Source organism: Bemisia tabaci, chromosome 4 (genome assembly GCF_918797505.1).
Source record: "Bemisia tabaci chromosome 4, PGI_BMITA_v3".
Lineage (NCBI taxonomy): Eukaryota > Metazoa > Arthropoda > Insecta > Hemiptera > Aleyrodidae > Bemisia > Bemisia tabaci.
The window spans coordinates 37,207,090-37,220,265 of NC_092796.1; the positions used below are offsets into that span (position 1 = coordinate 37,207,090).

Sequence of the window (13,176 nt, forward strand, 5' to 3'; positions counted from 1 at the left end):
AAGCGCTTTCCATATAAAGCCCTTACACTTGGATGCTGCAAGCTGTCAATGTTATAGTTTACAAGCTTGACACGATCTTTTTGTTGGTGAACTTCTTCCTGTGCTTGCCTGGTCTCCTGGCTCCCTTTCACTGGGAAAGCTATTTTCGCCCCGAGGAAATAATGATCACTGCCGCAGGAAAGACCTCTCCACACTCTAACTTGCTGAATCTTCATTCCCGTGTCTTGTCTGACAACCACATAATCAATGATTGATTTCAATCCGCGAGTAGACTGAACCCAAGTAAATTTATGGATATCCTTGTGTTGGTAGAACCCATTGAGCACCTTCATGTCCCTTTGCTCACATACGTCAATGATACGGGCTCCGTTATCATTTAGTGCCGCCTCTCCGAAAGGGCCGACGATCTTACTTTTAATTTGACATCCTATTCTACCATTGAGATCTCCCAACACAATGATTTCCCTCCTGGATCCAATCTTACCAATTTCCTCGTTCAATTCTTCGAAAAATTGGTCCTTCACTGCGACAGTGGAATCATCGTTGACTCCATACACTCCCAAAATGGTGATTTTATGGCCAAACACTGTCATATTCATCTTTATCATTCGGGGGTTAACAGCTTCCCATGTAGTGATGCACTTGCGTAGGCTCTTGCGAATAAGAATTGCAACACCCTGTTGAGCTCGCTGATCTTTTTCCACGCCACTATAAAACAAATCGTATTCCTTTACACTTACAGAGCCTTGTCCTTTCTTCTTCGTTTCTGTTAATACCGTGACATCAAATCCGTGACTCCCTATCTCCGATACCACTTCCGTCATTTTCGTAGAAATTCCTTGTACGTTCCATGTTCCAAAAACCATCATCCGTTTACGTAATTTTTTCCGATAAATCCGTTTATTTCCATTTGTACCGAGGCAATTGTTATTGGGTCTTTTAACAGTATTCCTTTTTCCGAGTATCGGGGAGTTAGCCCGATGACTCAACCCCCAACCTGGAGGACCGGGGTTTGTTTTCGGAGTTTCCTCTCCTAGACAGGTTGCTTCCACTACAGCTGAGAGCCCTGTCTGCCCTTCCAATGGGTGGTTCATACGCCTTGAAGCCGGTGACCATCTCCACTACCCCATGAGGCAGGGGTTACCAGCTGGGGTCCGCAGGATTGCTAAACCTGTGACATCAGTCCCCCATACGGGGGACTGATGTCTTGACCACTTAAACATTAAATTCATCAAATTTAGACACCTGTAACTTCTTCATTCATAAAGTGAACTACTCGATCGTGAAAATCAACCTGATATCCGATCTGATCCTACGATTGGCACGGCACGGCGCGAAGGCGGGGGTGAGTTTGGCATCGCGGGCGTGCGATCTTGTGACCCCGCGAATTGATGCGAGGTAATTAATCCGGATCGAGCGGCTCTGTTTACATCTCGCCCGGTGCGGAAGAAGACCAAAACGTTCGAATTTCATTGCTTTGCGCTCCTGACAATACGCGGGTTTATTACGTGGGAAGAGGCCAAATTGACGGAAACATCTCTAGTCTCTTTTCGAGGGAAACAAAGGGTTTCTGACGAAACGCGGGCAAAAATAGTCATAGTGCCGGAATTCCATATCGCGCACGTGAATGAGGAATAGCCACGCTCTGAACATTGGAAACAAATAAAGATCTAGTGGCGTGGCGTGCTTTGCGATAGGTCGATTGATCTGCCGTTGAAACCCATGGAAAAGGATTGATAAACATGGCTTTCACAACAAACATCTTAATAATCGAATCTTTACCATAGCTTCCAATGAGGAGATTTTAAAAATCGATCATTCACGCCGCACTTTAAAGACCCCCTATTCCCCTGGTGGTGACAGCGATGGAAACGGGAAACTATATAGATTTTTGAGCTATATTGCTGAAGACTTGACAATACCGTATTTGCTAGCAGTTGAGCAACTCATTCAGCAACTTATTGAGCAACTGTGGAACTCCATTGGGCTAGCCCTGGTAAAAATTGGCAGTAGAATCTGTGTTCCAAAATACCATAGACCTACGGCCGGCTGTAAGATTTCCAATAGCTTCCATAGCCGGCTACACAATTTTTTATAGCCTTTTATAGCCGATGGCGATTAAGCAACTCGCAGCCAGGCGATAAAGTGTATGCTAAACGTCACTAATTACGGATGCTAGGACTTAATGAGTTTTTGGACCACTGCTCTCTTTTTGGGCCGTAGTATCTTGATTTATTTTGCGAGGAAAGCTCCATACTTTTGATGGATGGTTGCCATTCCTAATATATTAGAGCGCCTTCAGCTTCGTATGATACTGTGCAATACCTCTGGTGTAAAATAGTTGCTTCAAGCGCCGTGGCTCGCTGCGGTGCGGCGCGGCGGGCGGGAAGCCAGCGGCCAGCGCTGAACGCGCATTGGCGCCTACAAACCTAACAGGGATATTGCGCAACGCGTGAAGTATCCTTGTTAGGTTTGTAGGCGCCAGTGCGTCGCCGCTCCGCTTTGTGTTAGGCTCTAATATTTAATCTGGCGGAGTCAGCGTTATTCAACTCATGATTTTGAAATGTATGCACATCCTGTATGGATAATTCTCGTTTTAATTGATGTAAAGAATATGTATTAAAGAAAAATATAATGTGTGTTTTGTAAATATTAAGGTGGTTCCGTATCAAACTTAATGATTTCCAAAGCACACGAATTTCTACACAATTTCTTATAGCCTTTTATAATCGATGGCGAAAAAGCAACAGCCAGGCGATAAAGTGTAAAGCCCGGCTATAGGAACTATAGTCCGGCTGCATACTTTTTTATCGCTTCGTATAGCCCGGCCGCATGATTTTTTCCGCATTCTACATCCAGCTGTATGATTTTCTGTAGCCTTCTTTAGCCGGCTAAAAGAATTCCTATGGTATTTTGAAACGTAGCTCTTATCGCCAATTTTTACCAGGGAGAGTTTACGCTAAATAAAATTACGCACTTTTAGACTGCGACAGTAGATCGTCTAACGCCACTTTTACATGTAAAGTAAGAATGCAAAGTAAGAACGAGGGTAATTAGTTTTACATGTAAATATGGAAGAATCAAGAAGGCAGATCGTCTGTCGCAGTCTAAAATAAAAGTGCGTAAACTTATTTGGCGTGGGCTCCACCTGTTAAGCAATTCGTTTGGCAAAGAATAAGGGTAAAGTTTCTTCATTATCTATCATGTTAGTATACTCTTTAGGTATTAGGTAACTCAGTGAGTTATTTTCCTTGAGATTGATCAAAGAATTAGAGACTTATTAAAATACATGTTTTCATTACTCTTTAACTACATTATTTTGGCAGGCTTTTCCGCTTCCGCCATCCTCAGACAACTAAACGGGTGTGGGACTTGCCAAAACAATGTGATCATCAATATCACATAAAAGTGTACTGAAAAGTAACAATTCTTCGGTTAATATCCACAAAGTTGACCAACTAAATCATCTATCAATGGAAATGATGTATACAAGTATCATCGTTTTGTTTTGTGCATAAATATGCTCAGGCAAAAGCTGCACAGCGTACCCTCATAAAAAATGGGCTAAAAACCCGTAGGTGAAAGTTTACATTTTGTGCTAAATCTGTAACACTCTGATATGAAGATGCTACTGAAAAATCCTAAAAAAGGTTTTTTACTAGTTTTTATTTTGCATTTTTTACGACAATTTAATAAACATGAACTTTAACAGCATGCGTTTTGTTTTGTTTTTTTACAACTTATCTGCGAAGTTGAAAAATTTATACGCAGCACTGCAAAGCCCATACGTCGTTCCTGCAGGGAAGGTCTCGCCTCCATTGAGAAGCAACCGTGATTTTCAGGCGCACATGTAACTCGGTGATAAAAACAAAACCTTCCTCACATTTATTTATGATTTTATTCGCGTCTGATGATTGGGTGGAGGGGGGGGGGGTGTTACTACAAGAAACCTAAGTCGCCATAAATCAATTTTCGTTTTTGAAAAATAAACAACTCTGCGACACATTTTAATCGACGTGAAGCCGGATCAGCGTGCGTTTTTACAATAAAATTTCCACCGATAAATTTCCCCCGTTCCAAGTTCCTTGACCTATCACCGATAGAAAAACTCCATTGTTGACTGTTATTCTCGACGGGCTCTCGTCGGCAGGAGTCTCGTCTGGGCGTGTTGACTTTGGCACGCCGAACATGACGACCGCCACCGCACCGATGACGTCTGCTCAAACGAAAACGAGCGAGGTGAGTGACCGCATAATTTTTACTCCCACTATCAACGTCATCATACATAGGCAGACGGACAGAGGGACACCCTTGGACATGATACGTAAAAACGTCACAGAGAGAGACACTTAATGTACGATGCATCAGGACAAAACGTGCCTTAAGATTGGGGGATGAGATAAGTGGACCGCGTTAAGCAGAAAGGAGCCAAGCCACATCAGCTGTTGCAAAATTTAATTGGATACTTGAATTTTTTACTTGAAGGCGGTTGTGCGAATTTTTGTTCAAATGCCAGTGAATTTTCTGCATAGCACGAAGCAAATTCTTTAAAATATTTAAAGGAATCCGCAGAAAGGTTCTCTCACAAAAAATTAAATTGCCTAATGAAATTCGGCAACAGCTGATGTGGCTTGGTTTCTTTCTACTAAACGCGATCCAAAAATACCACAACTAGGAGGGCTGATTCCGCATTATTGGGCTCGAAGAACACCCAAGAATTAAAATTTTGGTAGAGATTTAAACATCGAGGACCAGTTTTGCGGCCGCAAAAATCATAAAAATTGGCTCAGTAGAACGCTAGAACCAGTTGTGACAAAAATGAAAATTTACATTGTTTAAATGGAAGAATTTTCAACTTGTAATATACAAAAACCTGTGTCATATTTTCCATTTTTGAATACAGCGAGCTCATTTGGAGACTATCACCTGTCGATAGCCACAAAAATTATGAAAAGCGGCTCGGCAGTACTGTAGAACTAAGCGTTACCAGAAATGAAAATTTAGGAGGCTTGAGAACACATAATATAGATACCGTCGTGTTATTTCAAACGTAATTTATCGAAACTGCCCCAACGTCGTTCTTTTAACGACCCGATGTGATGGTCAGATGATAATATATTCTATTATACGTGTACGTTATTACTCTGACAAAAAACGATGAAAAATATCGGGAAGGATACATTTTCCTCTCCAAAATTGTACGAATGTATTTCACTGAAATACTCCGTTGGCATAAAAGGTTTCTTGCCCATGCTTTTAATTTTCCAGTGGCCTTCTTACGGCTGTTGGTACGTTGACATTGACCGATCGTTGGCGGGATTCCAAGACAAAACTTTACGAAAAAGGCTTGGCGTAAAACTAACGGCACAAGAGCGTGACAGATCGAATCCAGTGGCGTGGCGTGCTTTGCGATATATCGATTGATCCGTCATTTAAACCCATGCAAAAGGATCGATAAACAGGGTTTTCGAAGCGAACACCTTAATAATCGATTCTTCACCGCAGTTTCAAAGGGAAAAATATCGATAGTCCATCATTCACGCCTTGCCACTGATCGAATCAATCATTCAATATTTGTCACGCAGCTAATCCTGAAACCATGTTCGAATGAGACGTGAATCGATCGTTCAAGGGGAAATTAAATTATCGACTCAATCGTTCTAACGTTACATTCAGGGTCAAAACAGTGATCGGATACTGTCCCAAATTTTGACGGAGAGAAATGCAAACGAATTACTTTTAGCCATACGTTCATCTCAATTTAACTTCCTGGAATAACCGCGTTACACGTTCAAAAGAAGAATGTGCGCCGCATACCATGCATTTTACTTTACATGCAAGAATATCCCTGGTGCCTTCAATTTTGTGTTTATGCAGTATGGATTTCCCTTTAAGACACGAGTAGTTGTGGCAAGACGTTGCCTAGTTGTTTAAGATGCCAAATATTTTCAATTTTGCGTGGAGACAACATAGCGACGATGTAAGTCGGCAATCACATATCTCGTTTGCGGTGTCTGAAAATCTCCGCCTTTATGTCATTTTTTTGAAGGAGAACAAATTGACATCATTCCTTGAAGTTTTTGCATAATTTGCTTCGCACAGAGAAGAAAAATCACGGCAGTTTTAAAGAATTACCGTTGAGTAGTTTTCCGTTTAAAAAATAAAGTGTGACAGGAAGTTTGCGACGTCGCAAACCGAGTATGTGATTGCCGACTTACATCGTCGATAGATTTCCACCAAGCAAGAATCATTTCATCAAGGCGTTCGCTCGTTGTCTAAAGTATCAAAATTGCCTTGTATTTTACGCGTATGCAGTATGGATTTCCATCAAGGTCAAATAGCTGCACCCTACGCTAGTTCGTAAAGTGAATAAATGTCAAATGCCTTCAATTTTGAGTGCATACATCCCGGATATCCATCAAGCACAAAAAATTGCATCAAGGCGTTGGTTTGTTGAGCCAAAATATTCAAACTGCCTTCAATTTTGCGGGTATGCAATGTAATTATCCATAAAGCGTGAATTGTTGCATCATGGCGTTAACTCATTGCGTAAGAGTATCTCAAACGCCTTCAATTTTGAGTATATGCAACACGGATATCCACTAAGCACGAATAGTTGTATCAAGGCGTTAACGTGGTAGCAGTTTGTACTTACGTATTGTGAGGACGGAGACGAGTTTGACGGAGAGCTCTGGGGGCTCGCACTCGTCGACGAAGGCCTCGACGGCGTACTTGGCGAAGCTGAGACAGATGATGGACATCTGCGAGGGCTTGAGCACCAGCGTGGAGACCCACGAGAAGAGGAATGCAGGGATCGGGCCGAACGCGTCCATGAAGTAAGCGTACTCGGCCCCGTTGCTCGGGTTCATCGTCCCCAGCTCCGCATAGGCCAGCGCCCCTGGACACAACATCAGAACATCGTCAAAAACATCGTAACAACATCGAAACATCGTCAAAAACATCGTGAAAGTATCAGAACATTGGCAAATACATCATAACAGCATCAGAACATTGTCAAAATCATCGTTAAAGCATCAGAACATCGTCAAAATCATTGTAAAAGCATCAGAGTATTGTCAAAATCATCGTGAAAGCACCAGAACATCGTCAAAATCATCGTAAAAGCATCAGAATATTGTCAAAATCATCGTTAAAGCATCAGAACATCGTCAAAATTATCGTAAAAGCATCAGAACATTGTCAAAAACATCGATAAAGCATCAGAACATCGTCAAAATCATCGTCAAAGCATACGAAACTCGTCAAAAACATCGTAATAGCATCAGATCATCGTCAAAAACGATAATCCAGGATTGCGCGGAAGGTCTAATAAAATATATGAGGATTGCGCGAATAGAAACCTTATCATCTGAAAGAGGAATGCGCGAATTTAAAATGAAGTTAACTTAACTAAAGGTAGAAGTTTGGCAAAACAGGAAACAGTTGGAAAATAAACGCATTTTTATGTAAACACTAGTTTAGGTTACCTCGTTGACACGTCATCGATGTCTTACATTCTTATGATACATGAAGTGAAAAGATTTGAATAATGGACATGGGTATAAAGAACTTTCCTAACTTTTCTCAGAAAAAATATTTAATCGGGAGAAACGAGGCAATGTTGGCTCATACGAAGTTGAAACACAACATGGGCCTTTTGAGCTCTATTATTCGATGCCGCGATATTATTCGACGTTAAGCACATATTAGCACCTGCAAGGCTGTGTGGATACTTCACGCATTGCACCAATCAGCGCGGTCGGCGTAAAGCCCATATTAGCGCCTACAAGACTGCATGAATACTTCTCGCATTGCGAAAAATGCCGAAAAAGTGCGTTACGTAAATTAAGGACGGCTTTTCATGTATGAATGTGCCAGACTTTATGGCCCCGTTTTTGCCAAAGTTTTACTCACATATGTTCACCTCGATCTTTGCTCATTCCTAAGAAAGTTTCAGCTTACACAGGAAAAACAATTTAGAAAAAGCTGTCATCGCTTGTCTAGTTTACAGAATTGACAATGGGACTACATTCGAGCGAACTGACCGTTTCAGTTCTCGGGACTGAAAAACTTTTTTTCATATGGCGCATGTTCTATATCGACCGAGGTGTGTTCAGTTCGAGGAATTGAACTTTAATAATTAGAGGAAAATCAATTATAGAGCTTTATGCTGAATTTTTGACGCACGTCGGCAAAAAACGCCAAAATACGTAAAATCAATTATCTTTAATTCACCTTTAGTTCACAGAACTGAAGTTCAGTTCTATTTGCTGAAGCGGTCAGTTCACTCGACTGAAGACTCAGTTCTCAGAACTTAACCTAACGCCTCGTGAACAATTCGGTTTGTATAGCTGAAGTTTTTTCTCCGTGATATAACTCACTCTGGGGAGAACTTTGTCAGTTATGACTCTTTTGTTCAGTTTTACAATATCACGTGACCAGCAGCCCGAATACTGCAGAGATTGCATAATAGAGAGCATAAACAATGAGATTATCCATCCATGGTGGCATAAAGCAGCCCCGCAGTTTCATTATCCCGTCCCTCGTATCCGCGTTTTTCATGAAAATTTCTGACACTTGTAGCGAGTTCTGACGGAGAAGCCTGACAAAAGCCTGGCTGTGACAGTTAGAAACGCAACTCAAGATTAGAGGAGGCCCTCTTATCCATGTAAAGTGATGCTTATTTTGGGTCTTGCTAAATGTTTTAACTGCCCGAATAATAATTAACCCAACTCATAGTTCAGGTTTCGTCCGGAATCAAAGACTTGCGGCTTGCGGGTCTAGATACGTTTCTGCTGAAATTCGAAGGGTGAAACTACCAAACCACGTATCTCGTTTACGGTGTTTAAATATCCCTGCTTCCATTTTATTTTTTTAAAATGGAACGAATCGATTCCATTCCTTGATTTTTTTACAGAGTTTTTTTTCGCACAGAGAAGAAACATCTAGTCATAAGCTGTGCCTTTGATTTTTGGCCTAACTGATAAAATTGAAGGCGGAACTAATGAGAACACGACACAACGAGGACGGATAAAATTTTGCGCCTATATTTTCGTCGGTTAGGTTGAAGACAATCTCACGTGACAAAACAGTTGCGTGCGATATTGTAAAACTAAACGTAGGTAAAACACAATTAACAAGGGTGAAACACAAAAAAGCGTATAACGCAGCATCATTATTGTTTGTAAAGTTTGGCCAAAAGTTAAGACTCTTAGTCGAAATAGTTCACGTTAATCCCTAAAAGTCACCGGTGTCCATGGGTTAGACAGCGAATGCGTAGTTTCTAGGATATTGTGTCTGTGATCGCACCCAGTCAACTTCAGAGATACACGAGACAGAAACAAATTAGACTTGGAGTAATTACTTTTAATTCTCTCGGCTAAAGTACTTACTCGCGTCCAATTAGGAAGAAACAGTTCGTGTGAGTGACAGATCCTAAGTCAGCAGTATCCACCTTGTCAAATTCTTCGCTCCTGATATTATGTTGGCTTAATGGCTTCAATCTTAACGGGGCCCACAGCCAAATCGTTATTTCAGAGACATTACGAGAATTCTCACTGCATTTTTTGAATAACTCTGTCAAATGGACGGTATAAGGGAGAGTTTTATCTACTTTCAGTGGCGTTTTCTCACTTGAAATTGAAAGAGAAAATAATAGACACAGAGGAGATACGAGGGTCACGCACATTTATATTGCTATTTTGCCTTCAATTTTCGAGGTAGGCAAAAAACATCCGCAGTGTAACAATATCGATCAATTTGAGGATATTGATCTTAGGTTGTCGGGGGTTGTATGCATAGGTTGATCTTAGGTTGTAATCTTGCCCGAAGAAAAGGCTTATTCGACTTCACCTTACGATTTTTATGCTATCCTCATTTTCCTAATCAAGTCTCTATAATTGATGATAAATTGTTTTGCATTTTGCAAAAAGGAACCAAGAGCATTCCAATGTTACTGGGATTGTGCAACTTACACTCTTCGCATAAAATTACCTGAATCTTGCTAAAAGTTAAATTTACAAAGGTGATTTTCGTCTTGAATTTATATGGTTTATATTTTCAGTGAAGATGAATCTTGTTTAAATGAGCAGTTCATATTTTCTGCGTGAAAAAAATTGCACAATTTTAGCGACTTTGGAATGCTGTTGGTTTCTTCTCGCAATATGCAGTCTAATTATACAATGTAAAAAAAAAAAATAATTCACTCTCCCATTTCCTCAGAGAAGCAGTACTTCCGGAGTAAATGAGCGAAAACAGCGCCGTCTATGTTCTGGCAAGGTTTAGGTCTGTCGATTGTCAGACAATGCAATTTTCATGATTCATGGCGGAGGGCCGTTAAATTTTGTTGCTTAACAAATAGTTCTCGCGGTCACACATTATACTTTAGAACCCAAACGAGAGGAAAGATTTATTCAGGGCCTTGAACCACTCTGTTATCAGTTTTAGTTTTTAACTACTTGAGCGTCAATGAATATACTATTCACGCTCCCACAAGCGTGCTACTCCTCCCGACATTTTAAGGATCGAAGAGTAATGGACGTTCGAGTTTAACAACGAGTAGCTGCTCGTTAGACTTTCGGAGGAGCATTATTCGTGTCCAACGCGATGACAGTCGTTACGTAGCTCACTCATTACCCTGACATGAATGCATGCTACATTTAATTTTTCCGAGACAGAATGGTTTGTTGCGATGCGATGCTCCATAAATTTCGAATTTTCACATGGGACGAAATTCGTTTACTGGCGAGACTTCATGCTCTCCCTTCGCGGATACGTCTTTGGCAAATTTTACGAGCAACAGTTTAATCATCATCGGCTGAGCTCGAATCTCTTTTGCAAGGCTGTGGCGATCCTCATACATCTTGGGAAAGCATTGTTATCCTTTTGAGAGTGAATAACTTATGGCCAAACTACGCCTCGGGGGCTTTCAAAGATATTCCAAATCGATATAAGTTTTCGAGGAGATTCTTAAAATTTCCGCCTTAATGCTATCAGTGGCGCAAATCTCTCTCATCCTTTCTTCCGAAGGACTAGGGTAGAGGGAGTTGAAAGAGCCTCTGCGCTGTCAAAGCAAAAGGCGCTAAATTCCAGCGCGATAACCCTGGTCGAGTTTAGAATCGTAATCAAATGACCAGTTCCCTATCTTATCAATGCTGTATATCGATCAACGTAATTCGATAAAGATTCGACAATACTGGCGCCGGCGGGAAAAGGCCACTTGTAGGTCGCGGAATAGGGGCACCATTCTGCTCCACATTTTTCTGTTTCATTTTCTCTCCCAATTTTCCGCAAGTCACGACTACGGACCTCAAGGAGGTCAGCTCGGTTATAAACTCAATTTATTTTGTTTTTATCTCAAAACTTCTCCACGCTAAACAACCCCCTCCCCTCCCGCAGCTCCGCCGCAACATCACTTCGATTGTAGCCTCCTCCCAAATTGTGACGTGCTACGAAAAAAAGCCCTATGAACATTCGGACGATGATAAATTTCCTATGATATAAGAAGCAAACTTTTGTGGTCGAATTCTGGCTTTTTTCCTTTCTCCTTTTTGGAGAATTTCACTCTCAATTCAATACAGCACATTTGAAGTTTTCGAAGGAAAATATTCATACCATTACTAGAAAATAAATATACTTTATCGGTAGAAATTTGACAACATTTGAATGGTCTTACGGTGTTCTTTCTGGGAACGGCAAAATTGGCCCACGAGCTGTGCGCCATTCAATGAGCCGTATCATTCTCTTAACAATTTGTTTTATTTATTAACACTGATAAATTAATTTCCTCGTTTTTGCCTCGCCTGTGTGTTCCCAGAGGCGATTTTTCAGTCTCGCAAAGAGACAGTGCTTTCTTTTCTCGATTTGAATCGATTATAATTAATCGATCCTTGGGTGAGGCAGATTGATTCGATAAATATCGATTGTTTTACTTACACTGAAATGGACGAAACTCAAAACATTCGGTCGTTGGTCTGCTGTTTTACCGAGCATATAGTTGTAAGTTCAAAAATGAAGTTTTGATAAAATAGATCTAATGACGTCTGAGCAGAAAATTGTATTGAATAAATCCCCCACTCCACGTAAAATTGCCAATGTTTATCCATAAACCAATTTGAAATCATTCGAATGATTAAATATCGGTGAATTTTGGTTTCAACTACAATTATAAAAAGGGCAAGATTCGTTATACATAAGGCAAGACAGCAGTATGTGCTATCTTCTGTGCAATTATTGCGTCGTCACGTTTCAAACACACGAACGACAAATTTTAAGGTTTCAAATTCGAAGGAATGGGTACAGTTTTGCACTTGTAAATGAAAAAAGTACAGCTATCTAGAGGATTACTAAGGACTTTCTACTTTTAGGACTAATAACGTCAATTTTGCTCTTTAAATGCTTGCTCAAAACAATAGTTTTTAAAAATAAGAATAATTTAGAATTAGAAGGAGCTGTGAAAAAAGGGCTTCCTAAAAATTTGTGAGGACTGTCTTACAAGATAGAAATTCTAATGAGGTGTGCGTCGCTGTATTTTTCGAGGCTCTTTCAGAAGTTCTGAGCTGCTTGGTTCTGAAATGACTCATCGCTCGCCATGCTATGCTCACGTCCCAGCAATGGAAATCTGCGTCGATCATCTAGATGGCTACTTTATCTTCCTCAGAAACTTTTGGAGAGTGTGAGACTTTTAGAACAACTTCCATAAAGTTAAGATCCGACCTCGTATCTCTATGGACTAAGTTTTCGCCGAGATACACTGAAACGCCACAGCGTAAATTAATTATCCTCTACCAGAAGTTACAACTTCTTTTGAGTCCTGCGCGTACTTTACGGGTCTAAGATTTTAACTTTTTGTTTCATGAAAAGTAACCATCGCATGCTGATTTTATACAAAAAAGCCCAAAAATTGGTATATTCTTATGACGTTCGCTGCCGATTGAGGATGGGGCAATCTAGCCCCGAAACGCGTCTTATCTAAATTAATATAGCACAAGTGAGTTCGCGGTTTTTTTATCATTTTTTTATATATAATCAATTGATTGAAATGGGGAAAAACATAGTTGCTAACTTGCAAAATCATCACTGTGCTTCATGCAGTCGCTTTTCTCCTCGTAAAAAAGATTCAGACTGCAATATTCCTAATCCTCTCTAATTCTCTAATCCTTGAACACGTGTAAGGAA

At 40.6% G+C, this 13,176-nt stretch overlaps 1 protein-coding gene across 3 annotated transcripts in view; it reads right to left on the bottom strand.

Annotated features, from left to right (window-relative positions):
* Positions 1–13,176, bottom strand: part of sbm (L-type amino acid transporter sobremesa) — a 98,879-nt gene that overhangs the window by 27,836 nt on the left and 57,867 nt on the right. For all 3 annotated transcript variants that reach the window (XM_019043103.2, XM_072299786.1, XM_019043102.2), the window contains exon 4: positions 6,656–6,898. In XM_019043103.2, coding sequence (XP_018898648.2) covers positions 6,656–6,898 — 243 coding nt within the window. The remainder of the gene's footprint in view (positions 1–6,655; positions 6,899–13,176) is intronic.